This window comes from Anopheles marshallii, chromosome 2 (genome assembly GCF_943734725.1).
Source record: "Anopheles marshallii chromosome 2, idAnoMarsDA_429_01, whole genome shotgun sequence".
In the NCBI taxonomy this organism is placed as follows: Eukaryota; Metazoa; Arthropoda; class Insecta; order Diptera; family Culicidae; genus Anopheles; species Anopheles marshallii.
The window spans coordinates 84,481,020-84,493,704 of NC_071326.1; the positions used below are offsets into that span (position 1 = coordinate 84,481,020).

At 46.1% G+C, this 12,685-nt stretch overlaps 3 protein-coding genes across 3 annotated transcripts in view; 2 read left to right on the forward strand and 1 right to left on the reverse strand.

Moving 5' to 3' along the window:
- Positions 1-426: 426 nt before the first annotated feature.
- LOC128709423 (uncharacterized) lies at positions 427-1,239 on the forward strand. The gene has a single exon (XM_053804417.1). The coding sequence runs from the start codon at positions 427-429 to the stop codon at positions 1,237-1,239; it is 813 nt and encodes a 270-aa protein (XP_053660392.1).
- A 1,369-nt stretch (positions 1,240-2,608) lies between these two features.
- On the forward strand, positions 2,609-3,663 carry LOC128708082 (guanine nucleotide-binding protein subunit beta-like protein 1). Its single transcript, XM_053803040.1, has 2 exons — positions 2,609-2,746; positions 2,830-3,663. Exons 1-2 carry the CDS (start codon positions 2,609-2,611, stop codon positions 3,661-3,663), a joined length of 972 nt encoding a protein of 323 aa, XP_053659015.1.
- A 505-nt stretch (positions 3,664-4,168) lies between these two features.
- Positions 4,169-12,685, reverse strand: part of LOC128707033 (sine oculis-binding protein homolog B) — a 28,033-nt gene continuing 19,516 nt past the window's right edge. The window contains exons 2-4 of the mRNA XM_053801976.1: positions 8,746-9,328; positions 5,885-6,202; positions 4,169-5,814 (exon numbers count right to left, since the gene is read on the reverse strand). Coding sequence (XP_053657951.1) covers positions 4,169-5,814; positions 5,885-6,202; positions 8,746-9,328 — 2,547 coding nt within the window. The remainder of the gene's footprint in view (positions 5,815-5,884; positions 6,203-8,745; positions 9,329-12,685) is intronic.

Consider the following 12,685-nt stretch of genomic DNA (forward strand, 5'->3'; position numbering starts at 1 on the left):
TCCACAGGCTACGTTCAACCCATCGTTACGTAATAAATGGAACGTGCCCTAGTGGCGTTACCTTGTCTCCTTTTTTACTCCACTCTCACTCTATACGGTACGTTCCGATCGTGCGTGATATCACAAAAACAGCCGCGTCTTCACCCACCCTTCATTTTAATTGAGCTTAATAATTCACTTTAAGGCGATGCCACAAAAAAGCAGCAATTTAATTAAGCGAAATTAAACATTTGATCAATTCCCATCGCATAAATCTTACCCCAAGGCGTGGTGAAAGTTCACAGCAAAAAAAAAACACCCGATTGTTAATTGATCGTAACATAAATTAAACAATATTCAAAGCACCACTAAATCAAACCTCGCAGCATGACCCAAGGGCACGAGCGCTTAATCAACCATTCGTGGAAGCGCAACGGACGCTTAAGGATGTACCTACTGGAGCGACTCCGTACCGTCGTGAGACGTCGCCTCGAACGTGTGTCGCTGGATCCACGCAAGCAGTACGACGTCCTCGTGGATGGTATCAACCGTATCGCTGGCATTCTCGGGCTCGACATCTTTTCGCCCGACTTTTCACTGGGCAATCGGCATCTGCGGCTGGTGCTGCTGGACACGGTGGTGTTTTTCTGCATCAACCTGTTCAATCTGTGCACAAGCTACGGTGATTTGGTCGAGTTTATGTATCTGTTCTGTACGCTGCTGTTCGTGGGAATCGCTTGGATCAAGATACACGCGTTCCTGAAAGACCATGCGCTCATTACAAAGATGCACCAGTTTATGGTACAATTCTTCGAACGATTCCACGGCGATCCGGAACAGGACGCATTGCTCGTCGAGATGCTGCAGAACACGTACCTGCTGATGGTACTGTTTGGGTTCTGCTCTGGCTCAGCGGCCATGCTCATCTTCGTGTACGCCCTGCTCTGGTCGATCGTGGTCGAATATACGCTCCCGCTCGGATTCTTCATTCCCACGGTCGGTATGGACCAGCTGAAGGGGTTCGCATTGAACTACGCGTTTCAGCTATTCCAAAGCACTCTCATGGTGGCCGGAATCGTCTCCAGCGAGTGTGCTTTCTTTATGTTTCTGCAAAATGCGTGCCTGCAGGTGGACATGTTGCGACTCGAGTTGGATCGGTTGGGGCAGCTAGGTGCCGCGAACACCGACGGACGGCACACCGGTGTGATACGGACCCGCATACAAGAGATCATCGAACATCATGACGACCATTTGAAGTGAGTAGGCAGAGCCTGGCGAGGTGGCCAAATGCCCATAACCCCGTCTCTTTGTTTGCTGTGTCGCGTTCTAGCTACTCCAAGAGCATGTGCAGCCTGTTCGAGTTGCACTTCTTCGTCGTGTTCGGATGCATCTTTTGTCAGCTGGTCAGCATCATTGTGGTGATAGTGGCTGTAAGATAGTAGCTTTTATGCGTACAATACATTCACTAACGAACGTTGATTGTGTTTCGCTCTTGCGCACAGGTTCCCGATTGGTACCCGGGATACTTCCTATTTACCATGCTAACAGTACAACTATTCTTCAGCTGTGCTTTAGGGCAAGTTTTTGACATAAAGGTGAGTGGTAGCTGTTTTCTCGTTGGAGCACAGCAGATAATACCAATTGAGGCCGCACATTTTCATGTTTTCAGTGCGCTGAACTAACGGTTGCGATCTATAACGTGCCCTGGTACAATATGGAGGCCACCGATCAGAAGGCGATGAGAATGTTGTTGATGGCTTCGCAACACCCGGGACGCCTTTCGTACGGCTTTGGGACCGTTAATATGCGTGCATTTTTTGAGGTAAAATATTTCGTTAAACAAAGAACAAGAGTCCCAATAGAAATGTTCGGTATCATTCTAGATTTATCGAAAGACCTATTCCATTGGAATGATGATGATCAGCGTTGATGAAGAAGATAAAAGTTCTACCGATGTGCTAACCAAAAACTAATCGCTTTAGGCCAACTGCAAAAAAGCCCAGCTTTGGTTGTAACACCTGCATTTTATGTAAACTGAACAATACAGCTTTGGTTTAATGGCTTAATTAACCATTAACGAGTATCATATCGCATGAAATTCCTTTAAGTATCGTGTGAGAAACTAAGGAACCTGGTCCAAGTATAGAGTTCTTTCTTTAGTAATACCACATTAGAAAATATTTTTTAAATGTTTATATGCTTTAAAACTATCACGAATCGTCATTCTCAAATGTGACAAATTTTTAATGATTGATAGTTTTTTCAACTCGTATAAATGTTTCTGAATAATTTTAAACTCACAATAACCCTAATAACGATCGTTTTAGACCAATTTGAATCAAAATCCAGTTTAACAGCGCCATCTAGGTGTCGGTATGCAGTCAAGATGTTTGCGTTTAAGAGCCCTTCCTTCAATACTTTATCGTAAGCTGTCAAGCATGCGGCTAGCTTTGCACCACAACAGTAAACAGCTGTTTTTAGTTGCGTGTTTGTTGTTCTATTTACGTGTTTAGTGCATTTAACTCATTTTCCACATTTCGGATCTATTCGGAATGATAGGCCAACGTTCGGTACGCAATTTTTAAACCGTATCCTTTTGTATCCAACATTTTCAAAATTCTATAGAACTATGGCCTTACTTCCGCCGGATCCGGTGTTTTGTTTGCGTTCGCCGGACAATTGTTCGTACTATTCCCTGTGCTTCCACACACCGGAGCACCTGTACGCTGGCACGAACAAAGGAACTGTCCAGCTGTGGGAGTTACAGGTACGGTGGAGTGTCTTCATGATACGTACAAAGTTGATTAAACACGATCTATCTGTGTTTTGTTTGCACTTGCTATCCCACAGACAAACCGTACATCATATCAGCTGAACGTAGGTTCCAGTCCCATCCTGAACCTTGCCCACTCCACCGATGCCTTGATTACTCAGGAAAAGGACGGTTCGGTGAAGCTGTGGACACTTGCCGATGCCGAATACCTCTTGCGCCACGAAATCTCCTCCGAACACGTTGGATACTGCCGTCTGGCATACGACGCACAATCGAGTACTGTGATAATACCTCGTGACCGGGCAGCCATAAGCGTTCTGTGCGCAAAAACCTTCAGCGAAACGATGCGCTTGTCTCCGACGGCCGACGACGAGAAGTTGTTACCGTACGGTACCGTAATGTGCTTCCAGCCGATCGAACTCCAGAGCCAGCGATATCTGCTTGCCGGGTACGAGTCGGGAACGCTCGTACTGTGGGACTACCGTACTGGGCGTCCGGTCGGTTCGACCTCCCATTACATTACGGATGACGCCGATTGTATTCAAACGATCGACTACGATCCGGTCACTAACCGTGGCGTGTGTGGTGGTACCACCGACCAACTGTCCGTATTTTCTATCGACCCCAGATCGCACCAGCTGATACCGAAGAGTGCAATCGGAATAAAAAATGCCGGTGTACATCGGTTACGCATTCGGAAGGATTTGAAAGTGTTTGTAAGCGCCGGCTGGGATGGAAGGTTGCGCATTTTCTCCTGGAAAAGTCTTCGACAATTGGCCGTACTTACCGTGCACAAGGGCGAACTGTTGGATGTCGCGTACTCAGAAGCAAAGGTCACCATGTGGAATGCTCCGGTGATGGCTGCCGCCGGAAAAGATGGACAAATTTCCCTGTGGGATCTATACAAATAAACCCATCCATCCAACATTGAAAGAGAACACCAACACTCACACACGTGTTCTGACAGCACGCCTACTATATGTTACGCTTTTTTCTCATTTCGTTGAATTGAAATAACATTTCTATACGTTTTTTTGTTTTACATTTATATTGTGGGGCTTCGCCATCCTTATGGTTCGTAAGTGGTTACTTATGAAATAATTGCTACGAATAAAATTCTATACAGCATGCCAGAACCTCGCCAAACAGGGTCCTAATGTGTTACTTTATTATTCAGCGGGGAGCAAGACTACATCTATGACTCGATAAGGAAAAGGTAAGAGAAACGCATAGCCGCTTCCTGTTTTAGATCCTCTGCCCGGAAGATGGTGAATTTCATTCCTACCGTGACGGTGATACTAATCTAAATCTGGCAGCCTTTTCAGGGCCATTACATCGTACGACTGACTAACAGCTAGCATTTTAAAACGATCCTATACAGCACCATTAAATTGCCCCTACGTTAACCCCGTTCCATTATTGACTTTTGCTACCAGACCGCAACCCAATCCCCGTACCGTACTCTAGTTCATCCGTTCTTCCATCATTCGAAGGTTCCTGCAGCTCATGTTTTGTGTGCAGATGCTGCTGCACTACGAGCCGCTTCCGTTTCCGCAAGGGTCGACTTCGTTCCACCATCTCTTTCCGTTCGCGTTCGATATCGGTCTCCTCCTTTGGTAGTTCTTCCCCGCTTCCATTTCCTTCACCCACCTCAGGACGTTGCTTTCCCACCTCCAGGCGGGTTATTTTAAACTTCGGCAATAATCTCTTGGCAGATTCATGTTTCGAATCGTCCCTGTGATCTTCATCTTCCGCTATTGCCGGAATAGGTTTGGAACCGTTTGATACAATAGTGGAAAGTGCATACGTTGCCGTCTCGTCAATCGTCTCGCTCGTCATTTCAACCGGGACTGTGTGTTCCGTGTGTTCGCTCCATACAGTAACTTTGGCTCCGCTTGACGCTACGTCTCGGTCCGGATGTTTTCCTGACCCACCAACAGTGAAATCTAGCGGCGCATCCGAATCCTCCTCGACAATCGAAGACTCTGGAAGTTCTTCACCCATCGTTTCATCGCTATCAACCGTCACTGCCGTACCACCAGGTTCCATTTTTTCATCATTTGCCGTAGCCTTGTTTTGCTCGGACCGGATTCCTGTTTTCCCATTGTCTTCCTTCGGTAGGGCGGCTTTCAAAAAATCTATCACAGGAATCGGTACGGGAATGGGTAACGGTAGCGGTACGATGATGGGATACGGGACTAGAATCGTAACGGGCGGAGCACTGCCGAAACCGAACATGTTTGGTATAGGTGGCCGATTGCCTGGACCTAATGGCCCACCGGGCAGTGGGCTCGGCGGTGGACCCATCGGTGGTCCATGCGATGGAGGTTGAGCGCTCTGTAAGTTTGCGAGTCCACTCCCGAAACGTAACTGTGCCGGATTTAAGGGGAAAAATGACGCTCGCAAGAGATTCATCGGTGGAGGAAGGAACTGGGGTGGAATATTAAGTGGTGGCGGCGGTGGTGGAACCGGAGGTCCAAGAGATCCTCCGGCTGCTGTCAGATCGCGTCCATCGAAGCCCACCATCGAAGGACCGTCATTGGAAGCGAGATTCACCACGGAGTTATGTTTCTTTTGCAATATTCGTAAATCTTGTACATTGGGTGCAGATTTCGGAGGCCCAGTAGATGCGATGGTTGGTGGACTTCCGGTAAGATTATTGTTCGGGATGGTCAAATTATTGTTGTTGATGCTAGTGCAGCTACTGTTCATACCACTGCTAAACTCAGTTTGTTGCGTCGATGTAGACCGTTTGGATGCAGCGGTTCCATGTAATCCTCCAATTGGCCTATGACCAGTACGACGCTTACGAGAATTCTTTGGATTGGAACGGCCCAAGCTGCTTTGTTGGAGCGACTTGGACAGTAGCTTCGACGGAGGAGCTACGGAGATGAGCGGTTTTTTGGCCGGCGTTGGAGACCGCAGCGTAATGGGCGAGGGTTCCGGCGATGAACGGACCGGTATCGATGGAACGGGCGATACCGACTCCGACCGATCGGACACCGGCGATATCGAGCAGCTTTTGCAGTTTTTCATCCAAAGTTCTGGCGTTATAAGACTTCCTAAAAGAGCGGGAAGAGCAATTAGTTACCATTGTGAATGTCCACGGACGGAACCATTGCGTATGCTTACCCGTGGACGAACTCTTCTCCTTCAGGTGCGGATTCATCTCCAGGTGTGCTTGTGTTTCGTTGCAAAAGATTTGCATCTTGTACTGGTTGAGACATTTGTCCGAGCAGAACTGCAACTGGGAGGCACCGTCCTGGAAGTCGACGTAGCTGACGGCATGCCGCACGTGCCGGCACCAGTCGCACGTTTTCGCACGCTTGAAGGACGCCCGGCGCGACTGGGAGAAACAGGCTTCGGTGCAGAATATCATACCCTCGGTAGTGCCCAAGATGCCGGTCTGATGGGACGGTATCACCTTACGACACCACTGACACGTCTGTTCTGTTGGGGAAGCAAAAAGGAGCAGAAAATGATGTACCCGTAAGCAATCATCCAAATTCGGCTCGGTTCGGTTCGGTTCGTGATCAGAAATTTAATCAAATAAGAATAATAATAATAGCTCTTCGTTCCACTGTCACTTTACTCAAAATCCTTAGAATACTTGCGGAATGTGATAAAGAACGTTGCTGTTCAGTCGGATTTTGAAATCATTGACTCTACCATCCTCTAGCCCTGTCAGGTGGTACCGATAACGATTAAGTTTCAATTTGTGTGTGGAATAACTCTCCAACACAACCCCCTGTACTGTACAGCCACCTGCGTTTTGGACTTCGCGTTGAAGCTTTCAGACCCACCAAAGAGCTAATCGGTCGGGAAAAGACGACCATAGAAATTTCGTTGAAAAATGTAGATAATTATAAATTGGCTATAAATTGGCCCGCACTATCGCAACCCCTGCTTCGGAGTATTGTTATTGATTGGGACACCAGAGTTTAAAGTATCTAGAGGACATATTCCTCTCTCTCTCTCTCTCTCTCAAACCGGTGTTAAAATGTGAACGAAGAAGTATAATTTTCTCCGAATCAAATATATTTCCCGGTGGAATTTAAAACAAAAACCACAATCACGCACGAAAATACTAACTATTACGTTGCTGCATTCGTTAATTAATTCCCAGTACAATTTGTCCATCCACTGATTTCACCGTAAATAATTACATTGCACTGAGGCCCGAATTTGTTCGGTCGTTTCATTGAATTATCGCATATGCATAGGCATTATGTATGTTTCAACAGCGATTGAATCTGTGCTGTTTGCAGAACAGCAACGACTAATGGGCGTCCATTGTTCAATCGTCCTAGCGCTCATTATTAATAATCAGTTTGGATTGTACGGTGCACATACTTAACTAATGTGAGCGTGAAATGTTAATGATCACAACCGTGCTGCTGTGCGTGGTTGGGTGTGCGTTCGCAGCCCTCCGTGCCATTAGCTAACCAGCCAGGGCCCACCATTTGAGTTCGGTCTGATCATCATCCTTTACGCTGGGGTCCATAACGCATTGACCGTGTAAAGATTCCTGTCTAAAAACTCATAAAATAATGACCAACCAGCCTTAATCAATCCCATGCCAATGGCCAACCCATTTCACCGAATTCGGCTGGATTCAATTTCAAGCGGTCCCTTCCGGGATGCCGATCAACCCTTAACAATGGTGCCCCAATGGCCAATGTTCGTTTCCGTTCCGAACGAGTTTACTGCCCACCGGGACGCTACCGACGGGCTACGCGTGGCATAGAAAAGTATCAATTCCGCTGTTTCCGCAACTCCATCGATATGCACTATCTTCTTTATCGGGAAGAGTGGAATTTTTCGCGAATTTAATGAACCGAAAAGCATATGGTGCGCCTTCATGCTGGAAATCCCGGACGGTTCAGATGATTTCTGCTCATCTCATGCAAAGGTACAATGAGGCCGTAATCCTAGCATCACAATGAGGTTTCCTTCACTGGATTGGCCACACACAGTCTACTACAGGCAGCATTTTTTTTTCTACCGAACTCGGTAGGAACGATTCCATTTCGTCCTACAGGACCAATATAGCGCGGTAGCATTTTCACGGTAAATCATTATCATTTCATACCGGGAAAATTAATAACTGCATCAAACAACAATACCGTGTCATAGTTGCAGCAGCTACTGAATGTGTGAGGTTCAATAGGAACTAGAGAAGACTCATGGATCCACTACGATTTTGAAGGTGAAAACCCGGAATCAACTCCGAGAAAAAATTCGATTTGACTCCTGAATTACTCCGGAGTTGACTCGGGATTACTCCGAATTACTCCAGATAGGAGTAGGATGGACTAGGGATTTTACTCCGGATTGACTCCGGAGTCGACTTCGCATTGGACTCCGGATTACTAAAGCGTAGACTACGGATTTGGGTTCCTGGTTTGATTCCACGGTTCCACGGTTGACTTCAGAGTCGACTACGGAATTAGACCCCGGAGTATTATGTAATAAAATTCGCAATCAATACCACAATCAACGCTGAAGTAAGCACGGTAAAGGCAAACGAAGTAGGCCTAGACCAGTATCTTTCATGCTAGCAGTGCCAGTAATGAAGAGAGCTGTGAGACAGTCTTGCAAGAATTGACTTTGACCAAAAAAAAAACTACCGCGCATATTTTTCTACGAGGCTCCTACACTGAATGTTGGTAAAAATCAGCGAACTGCTAACCATTTCTATACGTGTCACCTGTCGTCCCCAATATGTCGTACCGTTCCAATTAGGAAACGCAAAAGACCATTTGTTTCGGTATCAAAAACTCTAATTAAATATCCGATAACGTACCGGGCCGTGTCGATGCGATACGATACATTTGATACATCAGGAACGGTGCGGCCATGTCGATGGTCAATGCATCTTAATCTTACGCCGCAACGTTCCACTCGGGGCGGAGAGCCCCTTTAGAAACCCCATTAGTCATAGATACCGGTAACGGTCACGGCACTCCTGGACGGGTGGCCGGCCTGCTTACCTTGCTTGTCGAGCATTTTCATCAGCATCGGACTCTTGGAGCTTTCCCGCGAGCTGTCCTTCTCCGAGGTGGAACTTTCACCACCACCGGCCGGCACCGGTGCATGGTGGTGGTGCTGATGCGCCTGATGATGTAAGACGATACCGTTCCGTGCCGTTGTTGACGACGTTGGTGCAGTTGCTGGTGGAGATCCAGAGCGCCCGGTACGGCCAGCTAGCGAGGGTGTCATTTCTCGGCCTCGTCGCTCGCTGTTCGATGACGTTGATGGGAGCGGATTGATCGTCAGGTCGTCCGGCTGTCGCGAAAGAAACTGACCACCGATGGAGGGTTGCTGCAGATGATGATGATGATGTTTCGACGATGCCGGCATCAACGATGCTTGAGCGCTTGGTTTCGTCTTGGACGAAGAGGAAGAGATGGATGGTTCGCCGGCCGGTTTCGAGCAAACTCCCGAACTCCCGTCCTCCTCGTGGACGTTGGATGCAGCAGCCGATGGTACGTTGTTGGCTGCAAGCTCGAGACGATCGACACTGTCGTACCCGTACCAGCCCAGTATATCATTCATAGCCGTTTCGGCCAGCTCCTGCAAATAAATACGCAAGCAGAGCTCGATTTAATGCGCCAGCACACAGTATCGTAGCCGTAAAGGGGCGAGGAGGATGTCATTATTTTATTAAATTGAAACCCAACAGCAAAAGGTGTTTCGTTTATGTGTACCGGTAACGAGACACCACCGATTCTGCCCGATGTCACCGTGCCGGGTGTCTGAGTCAATGTCATAGCCCGGACCAGTTTCCGTCCCGATTGAATGTAATTGAAATACGAAACGCGTTCGGTAGTGGATATTAAATGCATGATTAAATGGAATCCAAACACGTTCGACCTGCAAACACACACACACACACGATGCACGATAAAATGCACCTATCGGGAACCAACACGGAAATGGTGCTCCTATTTTGCAGGATTTTTGTGATTGTGTAGCGTTTTAAAAATATCCTTCCCGAAAACCAACCGTACGTGGCGGTTTGTGTAAAACCTTCGCCTCAAATGTGGCAATATGAAAGTCCTAGAATTGGCGTTTCGGACGAGGAAAAAGCGTCCAATTTCCTGTACGGACTTTGTTTTGCAATATGCCAGAATCCTTTTCCACATCTTCACTCATGCACGGCGTCGTATTTCCATGGACAACCACCTCTAGATCCGACACCATCGGCCAGTTTGGTGGGAGTAGCGTCAACGTTCACCATTGTTTAGCACCGTCTCTTGTGTATATGTGTGTGTGTGTGTGTTTTTTTTTTTAACGCATATACTTTGTCAGCATTCAGTTACAGCGCTTCTACTGAAATACGTTGGCCCCCTTGGCTATAGGGCACCTGAAATTTTAAACCGCAACACGACACGAACACCAAAACCCGAGAGAAAACCGTCCCAAAGCATTTACAGCACGGTAGTTAGGGTAGAACATTCCAGCATTGGATCTGCTCCGAGGACACAACACAAAGCTACCTTCTTAATTAATATGGGCCGACAGTCCATGAGCGCGGATCAAACAACAATAGAATGATGCATCCCCATTACGGGCGTGATTACGTAGTTCTTGTGTGTAAGTTTGAATCCTGGACTTTTGGACCAAACGTGGAAATATTGAAATATTTGATATGGTAGATCGCTGATGAAATTCATTAGGTTTTTGATGGTACTTCGTACTCTTGCCCACAGCTTAGAATGCAAAGAGCAATGTTGGTAACTAAACCGTGACATGCTAAGAGAACGATACAAGCACCTACATTCTGCTTAATCTTCCTTTAATAACTATTCCGTATTTAATCAACCTGAAAGAGTTCTTATAGTTCTTACCCGTATGGAGTTGCTTTAAGAAGTAAGGGGACTATCTGATGTCTGTCTATCTGAAGAACAAGTCTTGAAGTCTCAAGTACAGTTGAAGTCTCTAAAGTACAATAGACAACTGTGTGCGAAGCTTGGAATATGAAGATCTCGAAATATCGTGATGATATAGACGTAACTGATGTGAGACCAACATTGGGGTAGATCACGGTTTAAGCCAGTTTTTTTGTATGCGTTTTGACGTTTCCAGGCTTATCCGCTTACAGCTCGCCATACAAATAGCAAGCCAAGTTAAGCCTAGGAAAGAAGGATTAGATTGGTTTCTCAATGAAAAGAACTGAAAAAGGATTATTTTGATAATCAGATATTATTTCAAATACATTGAAATTAAAATCAAATTACTAAACTTAAATCGATTTTTCTCAAATTTTGGTTTCACAAAAATGATCCCTTGTATCATTCTTTATGTCAAAATGCTATGTCCTTTGAACAGAATGATACAGCTCGGTACCTGGATTATTTGACAGATACAGGCTTAAAGCTTAAGCTTTCTAACTTTTGGGATGATCTACCCCATTGATGTTACAATTGTTGGTGACTCTACTGACAAAGTTCGTTCTAATTTCGTTCGATATATTGGATATTGGTCTGAAGACCTTACAGCTAACAGAGTAGTAACACCAAAACTATGATCCGATCCAAACATTCAGTAGCGTATCAGTTGAAAACATCTTCATCTTGAGGAGGAATATTAATTATGTTACCTTTGCGATGCCGTCCACAAACTACGGGTAACATCTTTAGCAAAGTAATTTGGGTCACCTTGTTCTGCGAACTTGGACATTCTATTACAGCTTGTTGGACATTTGTACCGTGTAGCAGATTGAGCCCCTCGTGCGAAAAAGAATACTGCTACCACTTTGTGTACTGTCAGATTTGTGTTAACTGTTTTGGGACCTACTGATATTGATGTATCGTACTAAACCATCTGAATACATGATTGGGCTATTCTTCGACTTGGACTAAACTTGTGTTGTGTGAGTTTTGATTATTGAAAAAACTGCTTTTCAACTCTCAATCTATACGAGCTCACAATTTACGTCTTCTCTTAGCAAACAACGAGCTACGTAAGATTCGAATGCTGATAAACAATACCCACCGCCGTTTCTTGGTGATTCTTTCAATCGATCAAACTTATTCGATCCGATCGAGCGGTTGCTACGCTCTATCACAACAAAATTACAATTCGTTTAAGCATATTTACATCTCTGACCAATCAATCGAAATGCTGAAGCGATCGGATGATGAATCGGTTTACAATGTCCTACAGCTTCTTGATCATGCCAAGTTTACGCTCCCAACGTAACGTCAGGGGGTAAGGGTACGAACGCTCCCCCAGCACCGATTCTCTTCGCCTCACGCCAAGCGCATGGGTCAGTTGAACATACAATACTTCTAAATTTCAGCAATTAATTCTTCGCGAACCGTGGCCACCCGTTGCACTGCTGGAGGGAATCGGGGAAAGATGATACCTACGCTGCGATTGAACGGATCCCACCACCACTTCCTTTCGTCTGCTTTTGTTTGAGACCCATCGTGTCTCGCTCAGACGTTGCTTTGCATTTTCGATACGGCAAGACGCTCGCGGGTTGTCCCAGACAACCACGTGACCGGTCGCGGCAAATCGGATCTGCCGATAATCGAGCGTAAACCAATAAATTAGTATTAATAAAAACAAAAGTATTAACTAACACAGACAACAACAACAAAAAATACAAATCCAGTCCGTACGCCCGCGGGTGGTAAGAAAAAAGGCAGTGGAAGGCGAGGTTAGAAAACTGATACCGATACCTTCTCGATCGGGTGGCAGTGATTGGAAAGTAGTACCTCCCAACCGTCCCAAGGAAAGAAAGACAACAACAACAACAACAAAAAACTGGCCCCAGACAAAGATGGCGCAGGGGAAGACAAAAAAAATAGGCGCAAAAAAACCTAAATAAACATAAAAAAAGGCGATCGATTTCAAACCCAACACGCACAACACGCGGTCGGACATGTGCCTGTGCGCATTCGAACAGGCAGCGCGCGGAAG